The 27,790-nt window shown below is 43.3% G+C and overlaps 1 protein-coding gene across 2 annotated transcripts; it reads right to left on the reverse strand.

The window, feature by feature from the left end:
- Positions 1 to 139: 139 nt before the first annotated feature.
- LOC112266882 (serine/threonine-protein kinase PAK 4) lies at positions 140 to 27,682 on the reverse strand. 2 transcript variants are annotated; one of them, XM_024444776.2, is made up of 10 exons: positions 27,392 to 27,682; positions 8,891 to 9,112; positions 8,138 to 8,361; positions 7,584 to 8,016; positions 6,995 to 7,444; positions 6,576 to 6,709; positions 5,752 to 5,878; positions 3,724 to 3,849; positions 3,499 to 3,633; positions 140 to 3,404 (listed from the first exon to the last, which is right to left on the reverse strand). In XM_024444776.2, the coding sequence occupies exons 2-10, from the start codon at positions 9,089 to 9,091 to the stop codon at positions 3,249 to 3,251; spliced, it is 1,986 nt and encodes a 661-aa protein (XP_024300544.1). In that variant the 5' UTR covers positions 9,092 to 9,112; positions 27,392 to 27,682; the 3' UTR covers positions 140 to 3,248. The 2 variants fall into 2 exon arrangements, with proteins under 2 accessions (XP_024300544.1, XP_024300543.1); XM_024444775.2 differs by lacking the exon at positions 27,392 to 27,682 and adding an exon at positions 13,180 to 13,547.
- Between the last annotated feature and the right edge of the window lie 108 nt (positions 27,683 to 27,790).

Raw genomic sequence — 27,790 nt, forward strand, 5'->3', positions numbered from 1 at the left:
CAAGAAAGTGTGAAAAATAATCATACAAACAAGTTGGAGAAATTCACACCAATATATTGTGTAGTGTCACAGCTCCTAATTTGAATTTGAGAATCCTCTCAACACAAACCAACGATAATGAGTTTACTCAGACACTACAGACTCCTGGAGATTTGTAAAATCATCATGTACATTTGCAATTAACAAAAATTACAAAGAAGGGAATCATATTGATCGTGTTACTTTTCTGAACGTTAAGGCATTAACACACAAAATAACCGTGAAAAAACAAACAAGTTAAGCGGTTCTAACCTTGACAGGCATTAAATTAAGTAGAAGCTACAGGAATGTCAAATACCAACTGCGGAATGTACGCGATTGGTTTCATACCAGCCACTGAAAACTGTAGTTGACGTGAGTGAAACCAATGGCGATTAAAATCACATCTTACACTTGGGGGTTAAGGAGATGATTCAATTCTGTAGTTTGAGGAATGATGTCTTTTTTTTGGCATTCATCATTACAGTATATGATATAAAACACAAAATACCAGTGTGCCATCAGTTCACGGTAATGATTAGTTAAGCGATTTAGAAATATACAGTATGCAAAGATGGATTTAATGAGTATCAAAACAGGATTTGTTTAGAAAATGTGTTTATCAAAATGCTGCACAATTACAGTTACAAAACTTTGTGAGCAATGAAAAGTGATCAGTTCAGAAGATTGTTGAAAAAGCAGACAGTGAATTACTAACTTTGATTGTCATTCTTTCAGCCCATCTTTTCACTCAGTTTTGCAAAACTAAACTGGAAGAACATTTTATTTTTTACACATGGAACACAGACGGATCACATCTTACTCAGGCTTACCAATCATCATGTCACTTTTAACAGACGTCCACTTGTCTTTTGGAAATATGGAATATTGACAGAATGTTAAAACCGTATAGTAAGCTCAGACGCATCTAATTAACAACAGTACTTCACAATGTAGTGTTAGTGTCTACTTATGGAGTCGGTTCCGATATCCTCACTGAAACTCAGAACAGACATATTGGCTACTCTTTGCTGTGCACTAAGGCCTCGTGGTCTTTGGATGCTCTCTATGGTGAATGTACATATGCGACTTCGTTTTACTAATCTAGAATTGGAGGGGAAAGCTCAGAGAAAAACGAGGACTAACGATGAATAGAGCCCTATAAAACCTGTTAGATTTTTTTTGCCCAAGTTCTGTTTTTCCAGGTTTCCCTCCGTTTTTTCATGTGTTCGCTCTCAACAACAAAAAGATCACACGTTTTAAATTTTAAAAAACAGCAGCATTTGATGTTCTAAGTCCACCACAATGCTTAAACCACATCAGGAGATCACCTTCGAGGTCTGTGAAAAATCAAAGACATTTATATTTTTGGCTGTAGTTTGCACCAGCCAAGAGACTTGTTTGGTTATCTGTGTTTCTGTAACGTGTGATTGCAGTATGCTGAACAATTTAAAAAACATTTTTTAGAAAGCCTTCCCATCTACCAGAAGACGGTGATTATTAGCATCATTGCTAACTGCTACACGAAGTGGTAGACAAACGTGCACTCAGATAGGGGCATTACCATAACCTTTGCTTCTAAATGTTTAAGGAACATACAAATCACGGATGCAATTTGTTTGTCTTATGATAATCTTGGCTAAATAATACATTTTAAAATACATTTTGTTGATTTCCTACCAAAGTTAAATAAATGTTGTAATATTATTGAATTCCGTTTTAATGTCTGGATTCGTGATTCCACCCACACAGACTTTCGTAGGGCCCTGCATGAAGTGTGTGTGGGTGATTGTGGTGAGTGTTTACTATTTCAGTTTGCATCGATGGGTCTGTTTTCTGCCATACAGTTCCTGTCATTGCTACATTATGGACAAGAATTCAGTTATAGCAGCTGTTGCACACTTCATTTAGCCAAGCACGAATTTTCACCTTGTGTGTCCGTTTCCTGTTCTAATAAGCCCTTACAACTGGGATCCTTATCCAAAATGGTGAAACAGTCACGTCCATTTGCGATATTAATATACCCCCCCCCCATGCTGCGCAACGCTCCTCAGCTCCGCAACAAAAAAATAACGGTGGTGGGGCAGCCGGTGTGACTGTTTCCCCCTACTGCAGATTCCATCTTTAAACACAGAACCAGTTTGTGGCTCAGCACTACATTCACATAGTCCAGAACCATTGTCCAGACTGGCCAGGTTGGGCGTTTAAGAAATGAATCATTAGGAAAAATGACAATTTTTTAAAACTTTCTGTATATACAGGTGTGTATGTGTGTGTGGGGGGGGCTTTCATAAGGGTGGTCCTTCCGTTGACCTAGTGGTCACTACTATAAACTAACATCTGAAGTCTACAGCAGCAGATCGAGGGGTTACAGGGAGCACAAACTACATGGCTAAATTCCTAAAGTACAAATTAGCCTTTAGAAAGAAACAGCTGAAACTCTGCCTTGATGTTCACTTTATCATGATATTCTATTAAACACAGGTATATTAAAAGAAACTAATTATCTTGTAATAAAAAATAATTTTAAAAAACTATGATATATTGGAATCAACCAGGCGTGCAGCTTCTATCTCAGAACAGTGCTTCAAATCTCACTGTAACCCCCCCCAAAAATAATCACAAAATAGAGAAAACAAAGCGGATATATCTATGTTCATCATACTTACAAGAAAAATAATCTAAAACACAACTCCAGTGTCTACCTTTGCTTAGTGTTTGTAACAGGAACCAAGTGTTTCCTTTCATTAAAAAAAATACTTCAATGCATCATGTGGTAAGAGAAAAGCATAGTCCTCCTTCAGTAGTCTTTTCTGATGTCCTGTCTATTGGAATAGAGTTGAGTCTGGGCCATGTCGTGAGGAAGGCCTGTAGTGTGGAAGCATGGTTCAGACCATTCAGCTAGGATGCTAACAGTGTTTTTTTGTGAGTCACCCCAGCAGGCAGCACTTTCCAAGCCTCATTCTGCACCAAACCGCTCAAGCTATACATCCTTGTAGTGTCAAAATCTTTTCTCCCATAGGAAAGGGGACAGAGTTCCTTTTCATTTCAAAAGGTTCTTAAAAAAAAAAAGCTTGACCAGTAAAAATGCTAATATGAGCTGGGCAGTGTTTCTCTGCCCCCCCCCCAACCTCCTCGCTCCAGAACAGTGTGAGTCCGAGGTGTGAGCTTGGGGAGTTGAGGGTCCATGTGACACTACTCCTTAGTGGGGAAGAGGTCTCCGCTCGCTCTCATCTCATGCGGTTCTGCCTCATGAGAGGCACAATGCAGGAGGGCGGGCCAGCCTTGCTCAGGAAGGGGTGCTTGAGTAGCTCATTGGCTGAGGCCCTCTGGGTGGGGTCTCGCACCAACAATTTGTCCAGGAAGCCCTTGAGAAGAGGAGAAACCTGGGAAAAATAACAAAGGATGACTATCAATTTCAAAAATGTTGAATAACAGGGCCTTGTGTGAGAGAGAGGCTCTTTCTAGTGTGCCTAGTACCTTGTGTAAGTTCTTGAGTTTGGGTGGTAGGTTGTCACGGATCATCTTCATAGCTTTGAGGGGGGGCTCATTGAAATAGGGGGGCTCTCCGTCCACCATCTCGATCACCATCACCCCCAAGGACCAGATGTCCACCTACGGGGTAAAATATTGTATACACACAGTGATCAGCGATAGTTTGGAATTATAATGCATTGCACACAGACACAACTAACTGGACATTACCTCAGGCCCATAGGGCAGTCGTGAGATGAGCTCTGGGGCCATCCAGTAGGGTGTGCCCACCAGGGACTTGCGCCGCTGGACCTCTTTAGACACCTGGGCGCAGAAGCCAAAGTCTGACAGCTTCACCTGGGCGGGGGGGAATAGCGGAAAGGGTCAGAGCTTTTAATTCATTATTTACGGGGGGAAAAAACACAGGCATTCTAAAAATACTGCCATCTTTACAAATGACTAAATGAAAGACTTTTCAGCTGACATGGACGTTATGTGTTATAGATTGACAGACTGAACTCTTAGCGTACCACAAACAATCCTCTGTCTAGCAATGTGCTGCTTTACAGTATTACACATCACAGTAGAACACCTCCCACAGTTCTCTGAGAAAACCTTTGCAATGCCTGGGTGGATGAATATCCTGTCTGCCAATGGTGACCTCTGAAGAACAGGGCTCACTGACTAAAGCATGCTTTGAATTGGTAAGGGTAAATGTGAACACACACAAACGCACGCACGCACGCACACACACAGTCTTCTGCCGAGAATCAGCTGAGGGTAACTGACTACACTTCCCCTTAGGTCAACCACAGTAAGAGCTAAGCACAGCCCTTAGCATGCCAACCATGACAGCTACAAGTGACTTCAGGTTGACACTTGGGCTCAATAAAAGATAAAATAAACTGTTGCATCATCTACAAACTGTTGTCAGGTAAACTAAGAACTAAATTAACAGCGTGAGCTTCAAGCCCTCCATTACCTCTCGTACTGTATATTACAATACTTTGGGAACAAACATGACTGCAACAAGTTCCTCTTTCCCATATCTTCATTTTCACAGCTGGTTTCATATCGTTCCGATATGTAAACGAGATAGCCTGTTATGACTGGGAGGTATGGGGAGGGTTGTCACGATACCAGTAATCCCAATACTCGGAAGTAATGTCATGGCAAAGAAACAAAACAGACATTCTGTTGGACACACAGAGCCTTCTTTTGTCACTCAGTCAAATGAGTTATTTTCCAAAGCTAGGCCTATATCACACAATACTTTATATCACACAGCAGGTTCTTCAAGGACCATAGAGGTCAGTCTATTTCACATTTTCCTTTTTGCTATGGGACAATTATAATATCATTGTGTATGAAGCAGGGTTGGGGTGAGTGATGTGTACATACTCCAGTCTTATAATTGTCTATGAGGGAGGTGGTGATGTAGGGTTGATGTAGGGTTGGGGTCAAAAAGAAACAACAAAACCATGACTGAAACTTCAATTGTCTGGGGCCAAGTTAACCTCCCTTTCATGTAAGAAAGTCATGACCATCATGTTGACCAATTACATATTTATGTAGAAGGACAGAGAAGCTCAGTTATGGTGACTTTTTGAAAGGACATTCTACTCCAAAATTAATGAAAACAGGACACCAGCTGAAATATAATTTCTATCTCCATAAATGGGCCCAATAACATATTGGTAAGAATGTTAGTTATTTTAACATATTGGACCATGTCCATATAACCTATGCATGGTCTTTATTATCAGATGTGCTATTAGCAATAAGCATTATCACCTGTAGCCCAAACGATGAAGCATAGTGGTTATAAAATGTACGTAGGCTGAAGCATTGGGTTTGTCCTTCTGCATTCACCCTATTGGACACAACATCCTGATTTATAATAATAATTAATAACAATGTATATAAATTAAAATTCACCATTACAGTGTCATGGCCCTTGTAAGATGACTATGCCCATTTAAGTGGTCTGTTGCACAGCTGCCCATAAACCATGCTTGAAACTAAGCGTAAAGCTACATTTGTAAAACTTTGCCACGCGCAAGTAGAGAAATAAAAGTGGGAGCAATGTAAAGAATGTCAGTTCAGTGCACACAGCTTAACAGAGAAAATTAAATATTTGAGAAGAAACTTATTTGGGAATATATTTAACAGAACAGACATGGCCCGGCCCACCCCCCATATATGAAGGAAATCCAATGCAGTCACAGAACTTTAACCTCTGAAGTCAGGTGTACGTACTCTGCCGTCGTGGGTGAGCAAGATGGAGTCACTCTTGATGTCCCTGTGGATGACGCCCTGGGTGTGCAGCACTGACAGTGCCTTCAGCACAGACAGGCACACTGTGGCTATCTGCTCCTCATTCATCCTGGACACACACACACAGGTCATTAGCACTCAGAGCTGACAGAGAAATAACATCTCACACCACAGGTTGCATTGCAGTGACATGAGAGTGTAGCCATGCGACACTACCACCCAGTGGTGAAACAAATAACTAAACAAAAAACTTTAGTGGTTATTTTTACTTAACTAGGCAAGCCAGTTAAGATCAAATTCTAAGGCCGGTTGTGATGCAGTGCCTTAGACCGCTGCGCCAGTCGGGAGCCCTTACCATTGCTTGTACTGTAAAAACAGCTACGATATGAGCAGTTGAACACTATATGACTAGTATGAAACACAGACATCTTAATTCTAATCACCATAGCCCAGGGCTGCCCATGGCCCTTCCTGGAGATCTACAGTCCTGTAGGTTCAGTCCAAATCTATTTAACACCTGATTCTGCTCACCAAGACCTTAACTAGCTGAATCACGTATGTTAGGTTAGGGTTGGACTGAAAACCTACAGGATGGTATAGTTCCAGGAAAAGGGTGGGCAGCCCTACCTAGTCCTGCTGGCCAGTTGTCAGAGCAGCAGATCAACGGTCATTGCTATCTGAGATCCTTGTTACGTCCAACTCTGATATCACCTCATTGAAGTTAAAATTTAAGATAGTTATGGTGTAGGCTATGGAAATCCCAAGGATGCCAGATAGCACTAAACCGCAGATCAACAGACATGCACCTGGTGTGTGTGACAATGTCAGTCAGAGCCCCTCCCTCCAGGAACTCCATGACTACCCAGAGTTCATCTCCCACCAGGTAGCTGTTGTACATCTCCACCACATTGTCATGGTGATAGTCCCGCATGATCACCACCTGAAGAGCACAGGAACCAGCGTTACTAAGGAGACCGTGGGCGATTTCATGGCACTTGACATCACTCATCACACCACTGCAAAGATATGCATGAACCGCACCCTCCATGCAGGACAAATCTTTCAAACATTAGCAAAACTCTGTAATAGCCACTATAAAAGATTATGGATCACACAACTAATAGCTTACAAATCCATTATACTGTATTCCCTGAACATCAAAAATCTTAAAGACCTTCATCTCAATTGCATTCTGTTCAAGTCAATACAGGCCCTAAAACCCCACCTCATTGAATAGCAGCTCCCGGCGCTGCTGCTTGCGCAGGTCCATCTTCTTGACAGCCACCAATTTGCCAGTGCTCTTGATGGTGGCAATGCACACAATGCCGGTGGAGCCCTCTCCGATCTTGATGTAGTGGTCCAGGTAGGTGCGTGGGTCACCCGGATCCACCACCATCTGCAGCGCGGCGCGGAACTGCTCATGGGACACCCGCTGGGGCTCCCTCTTGGGAGAGAGGGCCTGCTGTGGTGGTAGGGCAGGGGCCGGGGGGCGGGGAACGGGAGCCTTCTGCTGCTGATGGCCGTGGGGGGGCTCAGGGCCCAGGACAGGGTGGGAGGAGTGGTGGGGGTCTCCTCGTAGCTGGCCCTTCGGCGGTGCTTTTCCCCCGTCTCGGCTGGAGGCACTAGAAGGACCGTTGTGTGGCGGTGCTTCGTGTGGTCTGGCTGGCTTCAGCTCCTAGAAGGGAGAGGAAATGACACTGTATGATCAACACTTATGTCAGAGGTCTGTTAAAGACATGCGATAGAACATTAGCGGCACGCACTGGTTTCCATATCTCCCAATGTCTGGTGTTCTCCTAGCAGCCTGTCAGTACCTGGCTGGTGGGGCTCCTTCCTCCTTCACTGTCAGCGCGGGGGTAGGTGTTGAACGGCCTGCTGGTCTGTTGTGCTGTCTTTATCACCCCCTCTGTGACAGGCAGGTTAGGCATACGGATGTTGGGCCCCGAGAGAGGCCTCTTATCCCGGGGCGACTGTGGGCTGCCATCCCTGCCCGTGTAGCTGGACTTAGGCCTCTTGTCGCTGGGCCCGTCCCTGCGGACTACTTGGTCGTGGTGGTCCCGTGGGTCCGTGTCTCTGGGCTTTGATGGGGGAAGGGGTGGGCCAGGACGCTCCCTCTCTCGGTGCCTGCTGCTTGGTTCCTGGCCCCGGGGCTGCTGCTGTGGCCTGCCGTCCTCTCGCTGAGAGCGGGGTACCCGCTGGGGCTGCCTGGAGTCTCCACCAGCTAACTGGTCCGGCCTGGGCTGCTCCCTAGTGCAACAGAGAAAAGGTAAACAGGTTGCATCTCTCTGGAGTGGTGGAAACATTTCTTCAGAGCCATTTTACAGCCGAGATCTGAATACCCCGTGGGCCCCTACTGACGACACTGTACCTGTCTCTGATGTCTCCATAGTGATCTGGGTGGTGGTGTGGCCGGTGGGCCAGGTCCCCGTTCTCATGGCCTCCCCCCCCCGAAGATCCGGAGTCTCTGCGGGGCTGGATAGGGGGGCTGCCTCGCCTCAGGGAGTTGGAGCGGGTCACCGACATGGTGTCAAACTCATCCAGCAGCCATGTCAGCGAGCCGTCCACAGCGATCTTACTACCCCGCACTATGGTCTACAGGAGGGAGAGGCAGAGACACCAAGTAAGGATGAGTTGAGATCAGACCAGTCAGGACAAGAGAGACTTCCTGGACTGTCACAGCTTCATTCTAAAAAGAGATATGATGACTGGCAGATTCTATTTTCAGTGATGTCTTTTGCCTTCGCTGTGTTTATTGTTCAGGAAAGAAGACAATCATGTTTACTGTTTAGGTTCTGTGGATTCAGACTGTGATCCAAATCTGACGTACAGTAAGCTGAGACCGCTACAGTTCTGTGCCCTTTCCCATGGCCTACATACACACTGAAGGCAACAAAGACGAAACGTCTGTGTACGCTATCCCTGATCAAGTGAAAATAACTTTTAAAGAACATTGAAAATGAATTAAGAGTCATGTGACATCTTCGAGTGCATGGTCCATCACAGCTTTTTACCCTGGCATTCTCTCAAATTACAACTCAACAGAGAATGCAACAGTGAAAATATCACTTCCTGTTTGTGACATGCCCCTTTCCTCCCACATCCCATTTTGATGACCCCTGACCTTGCGGGGCTCCACCGTGGTGATGACGGTGACGTCGATGAAGGGCTTGGGCCTCTTGGCCGTGTCCTCGATTAGAGACTGCCATTGCCGCGGCAGCCCCACAAACTTCTGTTCCTGCTCGTCAAAGTCTGTGTGCACGCGGTGCTCGAAGTTGGAGGGCGCCGAGATCTGGACGCGGGGCTTCTTCTTCTTAGTGAACATGGCGGCAGCTGGGCATCAGACCTGGAACACAGAGAGGAGAACAGGAGTGTATTAATTAGTGAACAGCGTGGAAAACTGTAACAAAACATTTTGCAAGGGAAAAAACAGTTTGCAACTAAAAAAACAAGTTTCTTATTTGACAACTGCAGGTTGCTCCCTTCCCGCTACAGTCTGTTTGCTTCCGTTTGTTTCCAAAATACACACCAGGAATGACTTTGGAACAGCGTTAAACACATCAGCAGTTCATGATGATAACAAATGATAATACCAAGGAAGTCCTGTTCCTTTTCAATAGAGCTGAGAGGCGAACGCATCAAAACTTGATCTGTCATGTGGCCACATAGACACACTTCAGACTATAGAGCTGAAAACCTTTTCATATAGACTGACAAAATCCCACAGTGAATATCCTTTGGCAAATGCACAGAGACACAAACGTGTATGTAACCTTGACAGGAGTATAATTTATAGGGACATCTCCCATAAAGACAAATACCTTATACAAGTAGCAGCCACTTTCTTCAGAGCCAAAACATTTATTAGTCAGGTAAGTATTACTCAGAGGTGAGCCGAGGCCCCCAGAAAAACGACTTCCCCTTTCCTTCACAAGCACATTTTCCCTCTAGCTTATTTCTCTACGCTCAAACATTCTGGATTCCTTCTCTTGCTTTAGATAGAGAGGCAGCTCTCCCTGAATCCAAACACTGGGCTGCCTGCCTGCGATATGCTGCCCGTTTGTGTCCACGGTCCTAGACCCACCCAAGCTGCAGGGAAGGGGTGCTTGGTGAGGGGCTGAGGGATACCGCCTGACTGGCCCATAAAGCAGAACTCACTCTGAGTGTTTGAAGTGTAATGGGATCATCCACCCATCTGCACAAACCTGTACAAAGGGCCAGAGATGAGGTCAACATGGGCCTTCCATTAACTATTTAAAAGCCACCATTGATGGTCAGAGTTGAACGACCAAGTCAGCATGACGACTAAACTAAATGTAAGAAATAAGGCAGCTGCTACTAAAGGAAGTTGGCTGCTAGATGATTTATTTGCTTTGAAAAACTGCTAGAGGGGCTGCTAGAGGCAGCTGCTAGATGATTTATTTGCTTTGAAAAACTGCTAGAGGGGCCTCCCGAGTGACGCAGCGATCTAAGGTACTGTATCGCAGATCCGGGTTCGATCCCAGGCTGTAGCACAACCAGCCCGAGATCGGGGGTCCCATAGGGCGGCGCACAATTGGCCCAGCGTTGTCCGGGTTAGGGGAGGGTTTGGCCGGGGGGGGGCTTTACTTGGCTCTTCGCGCTCTTACGAGTCCTTGTGGCGGGCTGACTTCTGTTGTCAGTTGAACGGTGCTTCCACCAACACATTTGTGCGGCAGGCTTCCGAGTTACAAAAACTGACTGAATGGGAAACATACTGAGCAGCAACCACAGAGCCCCACATAACTGAATCTTGCTGACAGACTTGTAAAGTGGTTTGCTGAAGCATTCGGTTGCTCCTCTGAAACCCTGCCTTAGTGGAGCCAAGCAACGAAGGGGGAAATAGTTCAACACAGCCAAGGGAAAATGATTATTCAATGTCAGAAGTTTTTTTTTTGTTGCCATCAGCAACTGCTGAGATGACAAAAACACATCCAAACTGATATTCAATAACTCAGGAGACAGATAGACAGAATTGAGTTGCATTATGATTTGCTTGACAACTTGGGTGTCATGAAAACAGCATTAACATGGCATAGGCTTAGGATAAGTGACTGAATGAAAGCGGAAAGCACCACAAACCACATGGTGGATTTCAGGCTACAGGCAGTGCACCGGTGAGACAGGTTTGAACAGGTGAGGCCCAGCTGAGAGTGACGCAGCAGCAGGTGAAGTAGCACCTCCCCCAGAACACAGACCTCTCTCTTCCGTGTTGTACACTTCCCCCTACGAAGTAGGTAGCAGGGGAAGAGAGAGAGACAAGTGTCCATTCACTCAAGACTAGACAGACGGTTTCAGTACAGAAAATAAGATGCCCCTGGGAGACCAACAGATGCACACATTTTCAACTATAACTGTGCTGATTTATCGTCTCCATTTTCTTCTTCCCGTCTGTCAGTAAAGCGGTCATAAAGCCTAGCTTATATAACTACCATTCATTGATCATTTCCCTCTGTGTATGAAGAGAGTAGAGCTGCAACCACCCACGCAGTGAAGGGAAAAAAGGTGACGTTCACGACACACTATCCCGTTTATGGAGTCTCTCACATTAGCATACTATTACGCACCGGTGAGCAGTAAGAAAGGCACTTCAGGGGGAGCGTAGACCCAGATGGGTCATGGCCAAAGAGCTACTGTCTGTCCAAGCACAAGGGGTGGTCCACCAGACTCAGCCATGGGTGTCAACTCTGTGCTGTAGCAACGCAAAACACCTCATTTGAGCTCTGTGATGGGTTAATGTGGGGCTCTCAGTCAAAGTAGTTAACATCAAAACAATTGTGCTCAGGGCAGGCCCCCTCTGGAGGAGGATAAACCGTAAGGCATGACTGACGAGGCGGCCATTCAGAAGGTAAGCCCCTCATCATTCAGACTGCACGGTCACCACACAGATCCGGACAACGGCACGTCTAGTCGTCAATTGCCTTATTCTGCTAACTCAAATGGTTTTCCTCTGTCCCATTTAGGCATACCTCGCATACCATTTTACAAGGACTACACTCGAAGGTTAAAGGACATGTAAACATCTCAAAACCAAAAATAGATTTAGGTGATGACTTATTTCCAGGAAGGCTTTTTAAAAGAGAAGCTGTATGAGTCATTGCTAATCACTATTCCAAATGCACGCATGTCAAATATAGTAAGAGTACACACCTATATTGTATAGTACAACACATGCATGCCTTTGACATGAAACTGAATCATGTCAACTATATTCATTGCATGTCTATCTGCAATGTTCAGTGTTCCCTTCTGAATTCAATGTTCCCTTCTGAATGCAAATGCAGTAGGTTGTGTCATCGTGGACACTATGCCGGGTTCAGAGGTGACACAAAATTAGGTCACATCTTCAGGGATTTGTCTCGCCTTGTCTTGCATCCCTCTGCCTGTAGCAATCATCATTGTCAACTTATCATGATGTAGCTTAGCCTAGACGTTTGTGGGCGTGCTCCACAGTCGCACCCTTTCATTTGAAGTTTAGCCTACTGCCCAGTGATGAGTCAGAAATGCTAACTAACAGAATTCTACCCTCTGAGATTCCCTGATTTAGGAAGTGCAGTGCAAACAGTGTGACCTTGGAGCCAACCCCCGATTCCAGCCAGAGTGCTTCTTATCAGGTCTTGCCTATCCGTTGTTTACCAAGCCTGGTGTTGGGGTGCAATTTGCAGCAAAACAAAACGAGGATAGGTCTGTGAGCATTTACAGTAAATGTAGGAATTAAGATAAAGAGTCCCATTCACAAGCACGTGGGCTACAAGCAGTGACTATACTGACAGTGTCAGATCCAACTAAATAACTACTACACCATTGGTTTCATTACCTTGTTATGCTTTCTTTAGTGTCAAACATGTACTTAGGCTATAGCTTGTAAAAACACTACCAAAAGAGAAAACGTATCGTTACTTCAGGGTGTAGCCTACCTCCCTCAATTTCATGAGTGTAATCCCGTTGTTTCTTATCACTTTGACAGTTGTTTACATGTGAAACAGCACTAGGGAAGTAGTCTCATGGTCGTATAGCAAAATAAAACAAAAATAGATATGAGCAGGTTTAAGAACCAAACGTCCGATGGGAGAAAATAAGTACCAGAATTCCACATGCTGGTGGTAAAGATTATGTGTAGATTAATGTGTAGTGAGAAAACACTGCGTTTATTACTCATGTGATGGCTGTACATAGAGCATTTGTTGGATTTGATCGCTATAATGACGTGTTTCAAATTGATTTGAGGCTAATCTTAAGAGTTTTGACCTCAGAAATACATTTATACATTTTGCAGTGGAGATATGCTTCTCGACCGTGAAGTTTATTAGGTTAAATTATATTCGATATTTTTGACGTAAGAATGACTATGAAAACAATGATTAACGACAGTAAAACTGCCTTTGATTTACTCACCAGAATGTCTATCCAACGCGATACAATCCACCTGATACCATTTCACGATCACGCATGAGAACAAACAAGGAAAAAAATAACCCAGGCAGCCTCGCTCTGTGAGAAGACACTCCAAAGTGAGATCAAGAAGTTATTTCCGCAGCGTTTCAAATAGGTAAAGAGCTGATTTTAGTGCACACGCCGTATTTACCCAAAATGTACGTTTATGATAAAACGACTTATGAATAACTTCTCAAGTAGAACTGTAAACCTCTAAAATCAATGTTGTCGCATTCCGATGGTTTCACTAACGCGGGCCAGTATCGTGACATCACCGGGAAACAGGGGTAAAATGAGAGTCACGTCTGACTCATTCAAATCCCGGAACGCTCACTGCCTGCGGTGTCTGTTCAATGATCACTCTTCTTACTAGTCATTATGATTGTTATGTAATCTATGATATGACACGATCAAGCTGAAAGCTTGACCTAGGCACATCAGAGGGAAACAGGAATGTTCAACTACTGGTAAATACTAATGTACTCGCATATTTATTATAGCACTGTCTTATCAATACTTCAACAGCATCTTGTGAAATACCTTGAGTGACTGCTAATTTGAACAGGATTGTCAGCGGATGAACACAAGCAACCAGTGAAGAGAAAGGCCTCGGAACAAAAACATGCACTGTAGCTTCCTCCATCAAAACTGTTAATAGTGTAAGCAAATGTTGTCAAATAATTATGATGAAGCAAATGTCAAAAAGATTTGTGAAGATCCCATGACTGCTATCATAATGAGTTGCTGCTAATGTGCTGGGGAAAACTTGAACTAATATATATATATATATATATATATATATAATATTATTGGTCACATACACATATACAAAAGTATGTGGATACCCCTTCAAATGAGTGGATTCGGCTATTTCAGCCACACCCGTTGCTGACAGGTGTATAAAAATCGAGCACACCGCCATGCAATCTCCATAGACAAACATTGACAGTAGAATGTCCTTTCTGAAGAGCTTAATGACTTTCAACTTGAAACAGTCATAGGATGCCACCTCTCCAACAAGTCAGTTAATCACATTTCTGCCCCGCTAGAGGTGCCCCAATCAACTATGTGCTGTTATTGTGAATGGAAACATCTAGGAGCAACAAAGGCTACACTGCGAAGTGTTAGGCCACAAGCTCTGAACGGGACTGCAGAGTGCTGAAGAGGCGTAAAAATCGTCTGTCCTCAGTTGCAACTCTCACTACCGAGTTCCCAACTGCCTCTGGACACAATGTCAGCACAATAACTGTTAGTCTGGAGCTTCATGAAATATACAAGCCTAAGATCACCATGCGCAATGCCAAGCGTCGGCTGGAGTGATGTAAAGCTCGCCACCATTGGACTCTGGAGCAGTGTAAACGCATTCTCTGGCGTGATGAATCACGCTTCACCATCTGGCAGATGGATGCCAGGAGAACGCTGCCTGCCCGAGTGCATAGTGCCAACTGTAAAGTTTGGCGGAGGAGGAATAATGTTCTGGTGCTGTTTTTCATGGTTCGGGCTAGGTCCCTTAGTTCCAGTGAAGGGAAATCATAACGCAGTTTGGAACTCTGTAGTGAAGCCACTCATTTGAAGGGGTGTCCACATACTTTTGTATATAGAGTGCATTCAGAAAGTATTCAGACCCCTTGACATTTTGTTACATTTTTAGCATAAGTCTGTAATGTATGAAAGTTTTTCCCCCTCAGTCTTTACACAATACCCCATAATGACAAAGCAAAAACACATTGAGATTTTGGCAAATTTTAAAATAGAAAAACAGAAATACCTTAAGTAAGTATTCAGACCCTTTGCTATGAGACTCGAAATAGAGCTCAGGTGCATCCTGTTTCCTTTGATTATCCTTGAAGTGATTCTACAGCTTGATTGGAGTCCACCTGTGGTAAATTCAATTGAGTGGACATGATTTGGAAAGGCACACACCTGCCTATATAAAAAGATCCCACAGTTGACAGTGCATGTCAGAGCAAAAAGCATGCCATCGAGGGAATTGTCCGTAGAGCTCCAAGACACAGATCTGGGGAAGGGTACAAAAAAAATGTCTACAGCATTGATGGTCCCCAAGAACAGTGGCCTCCACCAAGATTGAACTCTTTGGCCTGAATGTCAAGCGTCACATCTGGAGGAAACCTGGCACTATCCCTACGGTGAAGCATGGTGGCAGCGTCATGCTGTGGGGATATTTTTCAGCGGCAGGGACCGGGAGACTAGTCAGGATCGAGGGAAAGATGAACAGAGCAGAAGTACAGAGAAATCCTTGATGAAAACCTGCTCCAGGACCTTGGGCGAAGGTTCACCTTCCAACAGAAGAATGACCCTACGCACATAGCCAAGACAACGCAGGAGTGGCTTCGGGACAAGTCTCAATGTCCATGAGTGGCCCAGCCAGAGCCCGGACTTGAACCTGGTCGAACATCTCTGGAGAGTCCTGAAAATACCTGTGCAGCAACTCTACCCACCTAACCTGACAGAGCTTGAGAGGATCTGCAGAGAAAAATAGGAAACTCCCCAAATACAGGTGTGCCATGCTTGTAGCGTCATACCCAAGAAGACTGGAGGCTGTACTAGCTGCCAAAGGTGCTTCAACAAAGTACTGTGTAAAAGGTCTGAATGCTTACATAAAATGTGATCAGTTATTTATTTTTACTAAATTTGAAAAAAATTCTAAACCTGGATTTGTTTGGTCATTGTGGGCTATTGTGTGTAGATTGATGAAGAAAACAATTGAATCAATTTTAGAATAAGGCTGTAACAAATTGTGGAAAAAGTCAAGGGGTCTGAATATATTATCTAATTTGCATAAAGTAACGTTTTCTAATTTCATAAACTCTTCAGTTTTGCATAAAGCATGAAGATCTGTTAATAATATGACCACCCTACCTTAAATTGGGTTAAATTACTGTAATAATGGATTCCATACTGCCTCATTTGCAAATTACGTTCCTAATTTGTATAATTCCACTCTGGGTGAATGGTTTCCTGTTTGCTATTCATTGACTACAGCTCAGCGTTCAACACCATAGTACCCTCAAAGCTCATCACTAAGCTAAGAATCCTGGGACTAAACACCTCCCTCTGCAACTGGATCCAGGACCTCTTGACGGGCCGCCCCCAGGTGGTGAGGGTAGGTAGCAACACATCTGCCACGCTGATCCTCAACACTGGAGCTCCCCAGGGGTGCGTGCTCAGTCCACACCCTTTTCACCCACGACTGCATGGCCAGGCACGACTCCAACACCATCATTAAGTTTGCTGACGACACAACAGTGGTAGGCCTGATCACAGACAATGACGAGACAGCCTATAGGGAGGTGGTCAGAGACCTGGCTGGGTGGTGCCAGAATAATAACCTATCCCTCAACGTAACCAAGACTAAGGAGATGATTATGGACTACAGGAAAAGGAGGACCGAGCACGCCCCCATTCTCGTCGATGGGGCTGTAATGGAACAGGTTGAGAGCTTCAAATTCCTTGGTGTCCACAACAACAAACTAGAATGATCCAAACACACCAAGACAGTCGTGAAGAGGGCACGACAAAGCCTATTCCCCCTCAGGAAACTAAAAATATTTGGCATGGGTCCTGATATCCTCAAAAGGTTCTACAGCTGCAACATCAAGAGCATCCTGACTGGTTGCATCACTGCCTGGTACGGCAATTGCTCGGCCTCTGACCGCAAGGCAGAGGGTAGTACGTACGGCCCAGTACATCACTGGGGCTAAGCTGCCGGTCACCCAGGACCTCTACACCAGGGGGTGTCAGAGGAAGGCCCTAAAAAATGTCTATGGCTGGGGTCTTTGACTGCTCTCTCTACTACTGCATGGCAAGCGGTACCTAAGTGCCAAGTCTAGGACAAAAAGGCTTCTCAACAGTTTTTACCCCCAAGCCATAAGACACCTGAAAAGGTAATCAAATGGCTACCCAGACTATTTGCACTGTGTGCCCCCCCCCACCCCAAACTCTCTGTTTATCATGTATGCATTGTCACTTTAACTATATATTCATGTACATACTACCTCAATTGGGCCGACCAATCAGTGCTCCCGCACATTGGCTAATCGGGCTATCTGCATTGTGTCCCGCAACCCACCAACCCCTCTTTTACGCTACTGCTACTCTCTGTTCATCATATATGCATAGTCACTTTAACCATATCGACATGTACATACTACCTCAACAACCGGTGTCTGTATGTAGCCTCACTTCTGTATATAGCCTGTCTTTTTTACTGTTGTTTTATTTCTTTACTTACCCATTGTTCACCTAATACCTTTTTTGCACTATTGGTTAGAGCCTGTAAGTAAGCATTTCACTGTAACGTCTACACCTGTTGTATTCGGCGCATGTGGCAAATAAACTTCAATTTGATTTGAATATTTAACTTGTTCTACAGCAACCCTGAAAATGTCATAACAATATGACCACCATCTTAAGATATGGGACTAAATGTGCTGAAATTAAGAATTCAGACAGGTGATTTGGTGCCATTTTGACACGGGATTACCATTTACCTGTCCGTGACCTTTTCTGATCATGTGAAAATAAGATCACAGCAATGGTAAATCCTAACCTCATAAACTAAAGTGTTCTGTGTTCCTGATAAGCTGCTCTATTACATGGAATACAAAGTTTAACACCAGAAAAACATTATCATTTTGAAGGGGCAGTCGTCTCGATTGGATGTACAATTTAATTATTTTATCTGCAGTTATTCTTCTATTCATTCTGTTTCCAATAACATGTACATGTTAAAAGTATCTTCTGATTACAATTATTATGTCTCCTCTTAACTAAATGCAATCTATTAGATTCCAAAATGTATGTAGGTATATCTAGCTGTCCGATAACACATTCTGCACTTTGTGTGAATGTTGGAAATAGATCTGGGTTTCTTTCTAAACCTAGCAATGTGCATGCGGAGGACTAAGCCCAAAAAATATGTGAAGTGAACTGTCAAAAGAGTTGAGTCTGCATTTCACACTGCCCTAACCCATCTGGACTAGAGGAATACCTATGTAAGAATGCTGTTCACTGACTTCAGCTCAGCATTAAAACACCATAGTACCCTCCAAACTCGTCATTAAGCTCAAGACCCTGGGTCTTGACCTCGCCCTGTGCAACTGGGTCCTGGACTTCCTGACGGGCCGCCCCCAGGTGGTGAGGGTAGGTAACATCTCCAACCCGCTGATCCTCAACACTGGGGCCCCGCAAGGGTGCGTTCTCAGCCCTCTCCTGTACACCCATGACTGCGTGGCCATGCACGCCTCGAACTCAATCATCAAGTTTGCAGACAACACTTCAGGGGCCGGCTTGATTACCAACAACGACGAGACGGCCTATAGGGAGGAGGTGAGGGCCCTCGGAGAGTTGTGTCAGGAAAATAACCTCACACTCAATGTCAACAAAACTAAGGAGATGATCGTGGACTTCATGAAACAGCAGAGGGAGCAGCCCCCTATCCACATCGACGGGACAGTAGTGGAGAAGGTGGACATTTTTAAGTTCCTAGTCGTACACATCACGGACAAACTGAAATGGTCCACCCACACAGATAGCGTGATGAAGGCACAGCAGCGCCTCCTCAACCTCAAGAGGCTGAAGAAATTCAGCTTGTCACCAAAAACAATCAAACTTTTACAGGTGCACAATCGAGAGCATCCTATCAGGCTGTATCATCGCCTGGTACGGCATTGCACACATCTGCGTTGCATATAATAATGCGGTGCCTGTTAATTTCTCATTGAATCACAGCCTACTTCGACAAACAGGTGATGATTTAACAAGCGCATTTGCGAAAAAAGCACTGTTGTTGCACCAATGTACCTAACCATAAACATCAATGCCTTTCTTTAAAATCAATACACAAGTATATATTTTTAAACCTGCATATTTAGTTAATATTGCCTGCGAACATGAATTTCTTATAACTAGGGAAATTGTGTCACTTCTCTTGCGTTCCGTGCAAGCAGTTTGGGCCGCCTGGTTCATTGCGAACTGTGTGAAATCCATTTTTTCCTAACAAAGGCCGTAATTAATTTGCCAGAATTGTACATAATTATGACATAACATTGAAGGTTGTGCAATGGAACAGCAATATTTAGACTTATAAATGCCACCCAAAAAATACAGAACGGTAAATGTATCACTAACCACTTTAAACAATGCCACTTCATATAATGTTTACATACACTACATCACTCATCTCATATGTATATACTGTACTCTATACCATCTACTGCATCTTGCCTATGCCGTTCGGCCATCGCGCATTCATATATTTTTATGTACATATTCTTATTCATTCCTTTACACTTGTGTGTATAAGGTAGTTGTTGTGAAATTGTTAGGTTAGATTACTTGTTAGATATTACTGCATGGTCGGAACTAGAAGCACAAGCATTTCGCTACACTCACATTAACATCTGCTAACCATGTGTATGTGACATTAAATCCAATCAAATTTTATATATTGTCTCTACCATCTTGCCCTTTGTGCTGTTGTCTGTGCCCAATAATGTTTGTACCATGTTTTGTGCTGCTACCATGCTGTGTTGTCATGTGTTGCTGCCTTGCTATGTTGTCTTAGGTCTCTTTATGCTGTGTTGTTGTGATGTGTTTTGTCCTATATTTGATTTTTAATCCCCGCAGGAGGCCATTTGGTAGACTGTCATTGTAAATAGAACTTGTTCTTAACTGACTTGCCTAGTTAAATAAACAAATGGCAAGGGGTAGTGTGGATATAAAGAGAACAGTTCTCTATATGGGGAAAAACAACAACAATGCAATGTGAATGGGGCTTGACATGTCCGATACTAACCAATCCAGAAGCTGGGTTCAAACAAAGCCCTTGCTGCCTTAGCCAATCCATGCAGACTTCCAGGTCTGGCTGAGGAATGTGCAAAGGTCAATGATAAAGGAGGGAATGTGAGCTTCCACTGGGATACGGGTCAGTCGGTTCAAAGTGCTTTGATAGCCAACACTACATTTGAAATAATCTGCCCGTCCGGACTTTGACAGTCAGAGAGAAGGGCCTCCCTAAAATTCTCAAATACAAGCTGTCACATATGTCAAGAAAAAGAGAGAACTATGAGATTCATTTCCTAAGCTTCCAGCTTGCAACTCAATAGTCGTAATAATTGTTCTCTTTTGTTGAGCCTAAAGCACACTGCAGAGGTTGACAAGCCAGGCTTTCATTGCATAACGACTCGGGTGCTATTCAAACATCTTGTCAAACTACGCTAACAAGCTTGTTTGACATATCAAGCTATGCTGATTCAGTTGAGAAACAAAACAATGACATTTCAAATGAGGAGAGTTCGTGTTAACGGAATCGGTCAATCAAGTTAAAGGTAGAGTCAGCGATTCATGAACTAAACAACAGTATCGGGCTGACCTCCATAACAACTAAAAGCAACAAGAGTGAGGCTAAACTCCTCTGCTGTTTTTGTCCAGCTGCGGTCACGTTGTAGCTTAGTGAAGCAGACCCATGCACATGCTCAGCTACTCTGCATAATCTCGCATTGCATTCATTTACAGTATCTGCAATTCATCTTGCAGCTTGTGGTCACGTCACACCTCTGATCGCCACATGTGATCGTAACAAAACTGCCCCTTCCACCCAGTCTGTCTGCAGTTGATGCCGAGCCAACCTTAAAACAAACCCAAAAAGTTGACTCATACAACGTGATGACAAACTTGCCAGGTGACAAGGAAGAGGAAGTAATGAATTATGCAACTGCTATGAGAGTTGTGTTGCGAGAGATATGTCACAGTAGGTAATTGTGCTGCTGGGCCCAGGAACTAGTTGGCTTGACAAGAGCAGGGGTGGGGAAACTCCAGTCCTCGGAGTCCTGATTTGTGTCACTTTTGTCCCAGCTAACACACCTAATAATAATCATGACCTTCAGTTTAGAATGCAATTAGTTTAAATCAACAGTGTTTGCTACAAATGGTCAAAAAGTGTGACACCACTCCGGCCCCTCGAGGACAGGAGATATCCATCCCTACTTTCACCCTCCATCTCTTCAGTGCAAACCACACAAAGCCCAGCAGCACATGGAGGGCTGCACCTCAACGTATTAGGTCCACATCAAAAAGGACCTGGGAGAAATCACAGCAAACAGAGATGAAAAAATAAACCAAACTCTTCAACCAACAGCCTCCAATTTCAAAGAAGCTCCGTTTGGGGGGGTGAACATAGATGTATGAATCTTACACACTGTAATTGGCAAAGTAATGTTGCAGTGCTTAGCCCTGTAATTAGCCTATGGTATATTACCATCATCAAAACAATTATGAAGTCATACTGTCAAGCACTTGTATGATCACATGTAAATATTGAGGTAAAATTGGGTCCCCTAGGCTAATATCTAGCTTGTGCAGAGCAGCTTGGAAAGTTTGGTGTGAAATAGAAAAATAAATGGATGACATTAGTATCAAAATGGCAGTCAACGCTGTCTTTGCTCAGTCTGCACAATCAGTGTAGTTTTTTTCCATGCCTACAGCGGCAGGGCCTATTCACCGGCAGGAACAAAAACACTGCCTCATTCACTTAGAATATTCCAGGTTTATGCGACAGGTAGCCTAGTGGTTAGAGAGTTGGGCCAGTAACCCGAAAAGTTGCTGGATCTAATCCCCGAGCTGACATGGTAAACATCTGCCCCTGAACAAGGCAGTTAACCCACTGTTCCCCGGTAGGCCGTCATTGTAAATAAGAATTTGTTCTGACTTGCCTAGTTAAATAAAGGTTCAATCAAATAAATATGCCTGCATAATGCAACAGCACCTTTTTTCTTGTTTTGCAGCAACCACAATTCATTATTATATTCTCTCATTGTGCAACAGTTAAAGCAGAGGGGAAATGTGGCCAGCCCATTACCCACAATCCCCCGCCAAGCTGTGTACACAAGAACTTTCTATTACCAGGCAAGCAGGTCCTAGCTTGATTGTGGACCTCTCTGATTGAAACGATTACACATTGCAAACATGGAAAACAATTCACTGTACTGTGTGTAGCCTACAGTCTACTACACTGAGCCTATATTACAGTCAGCATGACCTACACAGACAGGGCTTTGTTTAAGAGACATAGATGACAAGAGATTCCCGATGCCATCACTCTTACCCACACAGTGACATATCAGCCTTATCTGAAAACAATGCCAGCCAGCTGCAATCGCTGCTTAAAGGAAATATGAAACTGAAATGCAGAGTATGATAATGTGAAGCCAGGGCTGAAGAGATGACCAGTCCACACATTCAGGACTACAGCATAATATCCTCTGATCACTCTCCCCCTCAGTGAGACTGAGTTGCTCAGAAGAGAGTGAGGTAGGACTCAGAAAGCAAGACAGGAATGTGCGAGCGAGAGAGAGAGAGAGAGAGAAAAGCGCAACTGATGAGAAAGTGAGTCCATTAGATTCTGTGTCTTATAAAATTATAATCAGAGAGAAAGTGAGTTAAAGACTCAACGAGGGATTGACTCTGTCTAGTAGAAAGTTGGAGTGAGGCACCTCCCTGGGTCAGATGAAAACATTTTAATAGCCAAATAGTGAGGCATAGTGTGAAAATACAGTAGTAGCTGTGCTAAAGCCCTTCAAATGAAAAGTTGACTCCACTTTTCGCCTGGGGCGGAGGGGAGAGAGAGGGCTCCTAAAAAAAGATAGAACATGTAGGCCTACAGGGTGTGGAATAGTAGTGGGAGGAAAAAAAGCAAAGCACATCATTAGAGGCTAGCCTACATTACTTTGGTAGCTGAAATTAGAAGATTTCACACATAATGGCCCTGAACATCTGTACATACGCTGGAAGTTTTAGGACTAGTCTAGGTACTACATGTTGTGAGGATGAGTTAAACCTGAACTTGTTCATAAGTGGTCTACGAACATGACCAATGAATGCACGTAGGCCGTCCTCTATAAAATCAGCACTAGAGGCTACTTAATGCCTTCCATTCCTCTTTCCGAATCCTCTACTGGAAACGAGTTATACAGCTGTGTTTTTCTCCCCTATGGAGGCAACCTTCGGGCTCAGATCAAAAGAACGACAACATGCCGTCCGTGATCATGTGGACCCAGTGTGGCCTCTGATCTAGGGTCTCTCAACTACAACGTCACACTGCCGCCCCACTCCACTCTCTGTTCTCTACTAAAAAGGGGATTTATGCAGGCAGGAAAAAAAGGAAAATGAGAGATGGAGTTAATTGAAGCCTCCTGTTAGAAAGAGTTACAATTGTAAGCCTAACTATTGGTGAACTGAATGGTCTATACATAACCACCCCCCAAAAATACATCTGAGAACACAGAAGTAATAAAATGTATTTTCTACTAACTACCAGCGAAAGCATAGGCCAGGCGTCCTTTGGTCTCAATTAGAGGTTGACCGATTTCAAGTTCACAACAATCGGTAATCTGCATTTTTGGACGCCAATTATAGACAATTACGGTCGATTACATTGCATTCCACGAGGAAACTGCGTGGCAGGCTGACCCCCTTGTTACGTGAGTGCAGCAAGGAGCCAAGGTAAGTTGCTAGCTAGCATTAAAAACTTACCGTATAAAAAACAATCAATCTTCACATAATCACTAGTTAACTACACATGGTTGATGATATTACTAGTTTAACTAGCTTGTCCTGCATTGCATATAATCAATACGGTGCCTGTTAATTTATCATCGAATCACAACCTACTTCGCAAAACAGGTGACGATTTAACAAAACCACAATCATTGCACGAATGTACCTAACCATAAACATCAATGCCTTTCTTAAAATCAATACACAGAAGTATATTTTTTTAAACCTGCATATTTAGTTAAAAGAAATTCATGTTAGCTGGCAATATTAACTAGGGAAATTGTGCCACTGCTCTTGCGTTCATTGCATGCAGAGTCAGGGTATATGCAACAGTTTAGGCCGCCTGGCTTGTTGCGAACTATTTTGCCAGAATTGTACATAATATTGAAGGTTGTGCAATGTAACAGCAATATTTAGACTTAGGGTTGCCACCCGTTCAATAAAATAACGGAACAGTTCCGTATTTCACTGAAAGAATAAAGGTTTTCAAAATGATAGATTTCCAGATTTGACCATATTAATGACCAAAGGCTCGTATTTCTGTGTTCATTATATTATAATTAAGTCTATGATTTGATATTTGATAGAGCAGTCTGACTGAGCTGTGGTAGGCAGCAGCAGGCTCGTAGGCATTCATTCAAACTTTACTGCGTTTGCCAGCAGCTCTTAGCAATGCTTGAAGCACAGCACTGTTTATGACTTCAAGCCTATAAACTCCCGAGATTAGGCTGGCAATACTATAGTGCCTATAAGAACATCCAATAGTCAAGGTATATGAAATACATATGGTATAGAGAGAAATAGTCGATGCGTCATAATTCCTATATTAACTACAACCTAAAACTTAACTGGGAAAATTGAAGAACTGGGAATATTGAACCACCAGCTTTCATATGTTCCGAGCAAGGAACTTAAACGTTAGCTTTTTACATGGCACATATTGCACTTTTACATTCTTCTCCAACACTGTGTGTTTGCATTACTTAAACAAAATTGAGCATGTTTCATTATTTATTTGAGACTAAATAGATTTTATGTATTATATTAAGTTAAAATAAGTGTTCATTCAGTATGGTTGTAATTATTATTACACACACACATACATACATACATACATACATACATATATATATATATAGAAAAATTAAATAACCGGCATTGGCTTTTTTGGTCCTCCAATAATCGGTATCGGTGTAGAAAAATCTATATCGGTCAGACAACTCGTCTCAATGTGATTTAAAGAATTTGTTTCTTATTTTATTTGCTTCCATTCCAAAACTCTCAGAATTCATGGGGAAAAATTTGCCTATGCCACACAAAAATGCTTAACAGAAATGTGTTGGTTCTGTTAGCCACATATCGCAGTGGTTTTTGGGTAAACAAACTAAAAACACTTTCTGGGCAGCATGTAGATACCCTGTCAATCTCCTAACACAAAACTGGGATGAGCTTAATAACTTGACACAGACTAGGTGGGGGAACACATTAGACATGACTATTCCAAAACTTCTTGCAGCTTATCACTGCGTCTGTTGATCTCTAACATCCATCACTAACAAACAGATTGTGTGGTGGTACAGAGCTGTTGGGGTGACTGGGTGTAGTGTAGGTCTTTGTTTGGGTAGAGTGCAGGGGTTCCATCTGTGTGACCCTCAGCAGTACTCAGACATGCCAGGAATGTGTGGAGTGCCCGGCACTGATCACATAACCCTGCTTACTTGCACCCTGTCACACCAGCACTAAACATTTATCAGCTGCCAAGTCTCCAAAAGTAAGGATTGAAAGAGAGAGAGGTTGTCTACACTTGACACTTACATGAAACTTCTGCTATCAGAATATGAAGATCGCATTGAAATGTCGCTTTGGGGTGTGATGGGTGTTCAGATCCGGCTGACCATCTCAGGTGGTCAGGGATGCATTGTGTGCGGATTTCTCCTCAGTCTAGACACAATCCGGCTACCGAAAGCGCATACAGTGGGTGGAATCCTCAGCACTCTTCCCACAAGTATAAAAAAAAACTAATGTTTTGGGACCAAGAGACACCTTCTCACTATAACGTTGGAGGAAATACGTTCCTAGCGTGTGAGGAACATGTTTGCTTGCCTCAAATGCTAGCCAGCTCGCTAATACTTTGAATAAATACTTTTTGTTTGGCTACAGTTACACTAACCAGTTTGCAATCCCTTTAGTGTTATTTGCTAGTTTGCTGGCTAGCTACATAGATTAGCTGGCTAGTTAGCTAGAGTAGTTAGCTAATGCCATCAGCTGTTGTGTTATCTTATGTTGCCTATTCCACCATTTGTGGAATTCATACTGACATCTGTATATAGCACAGGAAAAGGGAATAAGGACACACTGTGGACACGGTAGACATAGTTAAATGTAGCAGCATGACACGTTCAGAATTCCATGATCAGAACTCTGATCAGAATACAAAAGCTTAATGAACTGTCGAGAGAGAGTTCAGGATTAGAGTTGTACAGGGCTAGAGTTCAGGATTTCATAGATTAGATAAATAATAATTTGGTGGGTGCTTACATTTGTACTATTTTACACAAGTACAAATGTGTATTGTGTGAGAATTGGACATTTGTTTTTGTATATCCCACTGAGACACGGTTGGAGAGTGGGGTCACGGCCAGGGATCAGTCATTATTGATAGCCACCCCGGAGCAATTAGGGTTAAGTACCTTACTCAAAAGGCACAGAGATTTTTCACCTAGTCGGCTCGGGGATTCAAACCAGCGAACGGTTACCTGCTGCCTGGTTCTGACTACAAGAAAGATTAAATAAAGCCATAATACAAGGCCCGAATTCTTCAGTAGAGCAGATAGCTAGATTAGACTGCAGCTAACATCAAAGGTCTCTGGATAGAACCTCAATCTTGACTTTCCAAACAAAGTAATTGCTGCTCCTAGTCCAATTGTGTGTTATTGACTGTACTTTAGTTTATCCCACCTAACTTTGTTTTTGTTGTCGTACTGCTTTGCTTTATCTTGGCCAGGTCGCAGTTGTAAATTAAAACTTGTTCTCGACTGGCCTACCTGGTTAAAAAAAGGTAAAAAAAAAAAAACTACACTACAGCACAGCAGACTACACACATCACTTAGCTCCCCTAGGGCGTTTGAATAGAAGGAGCAAGCTAGCAAAATCAGTTTCTCAGCACAACAGCTACTTTAAGGTACACGGTTTCTACCTATAGCAGTGGATTACTAGCATACCTTAACCAATGTAATGTTTGTTAGTTTACCAGTTGGATTGGTCAACTCAATAACTAAACTAGCTTAGAGGTTCTTATTGGACGATAACGTTAGCTAGCTGCTATATTTTTACAATGAAAGAGTAGACTAACGTTAGCTCGTGACTCATTTCACTGAGTTTCAAGACCCATTGTGAATGACTTCATATTGCATAAAGTTACTCTTATTCTAGAAAAGTTCGTTTTTGGTTCACTAGCCAAACAAACAAACTAGCAGCTAGCTAGTATTAATGGTAGCAAGTTGCTAACGTAGCTAGCTAAACTTAGTTTAGATAACTAACGTCAAGTCAGTAGGCATAGCTGAATGAATGAAAGACAAACGATCCGTGTCATAATTACCTTAAATGTCCTTCGTGCACCGCTAAAATGGATAACGTGGATAAATAGTTTATTGATTCGCTTAATAGAAGAAGCTGCCCAAAACTCTGTAATATTAGCCGAAGTCTCACTTTCCCGTCGTCATACTGAGGCTGCTGGTGGTAACACTACATCCGGGGAGCTGCTCCGTAGCAACCAATACTACCATGCTTGATTGATTCACTGAATGATTGTATTGTGTCATTGATATGACATCAGGAACTATTAACCTTGCCAAAATCACAGTTGGTTTAACACCGAAAGAAGGGTAATGATTAGGGAGTTCAGCATGGTTGCCCCAAAGCCATACATTTATACAGTGCCAGTCAAAAGTTTGGACACACCTACTCATTCAAGGGGTTTTCTTTATTTTACTATTTT

The sequence above is a fragment of the Oncorhynchus tshawytscha genome, linkage group LG14, assembly GCF_018296145.1.
Source record: "Oncorhynchus tshawytscha isolate Ot180627B linkage group LG14, Otsh_v2.0, whole genome shotgun sequence".
Taxonomy (NCBI): Eukaryota; Metazoa; Chordata; class Actinopteri; order Salmoniformes; family Salmonidae; genus Oncorhynchus; species Oncorhynchus tshawytscha.

What these genes read in the sequence shown, in the direction of transcription:
- LOC112266882 (XM_024444776.2), bottom strand. Translation starts at nt 9,091, where the DNA reads ATGTTCACTAAGAAGAAGAAGCCCCGCGTCCAGATCTCGGCGCCCTCC. An exon ending in CCACGGTGGAGCCCCGCAAG is followed by an intron (nt 8,362 to 8,890) that starts GTCAGGGGTCAT and finishes TCCCTCCTGTAG; the next exon opens with ACCATAGTGCGGGGTAGTAA. An exon ending in GGGAGCTGCTATTCAATGAG is followed by an intron (nt 6,710 to 6,994) that starts GTGGGGTTTTAG and finishes TGTGCTCTTCAG; the next exon opens with GTGGTGATCATGCGGGACTA.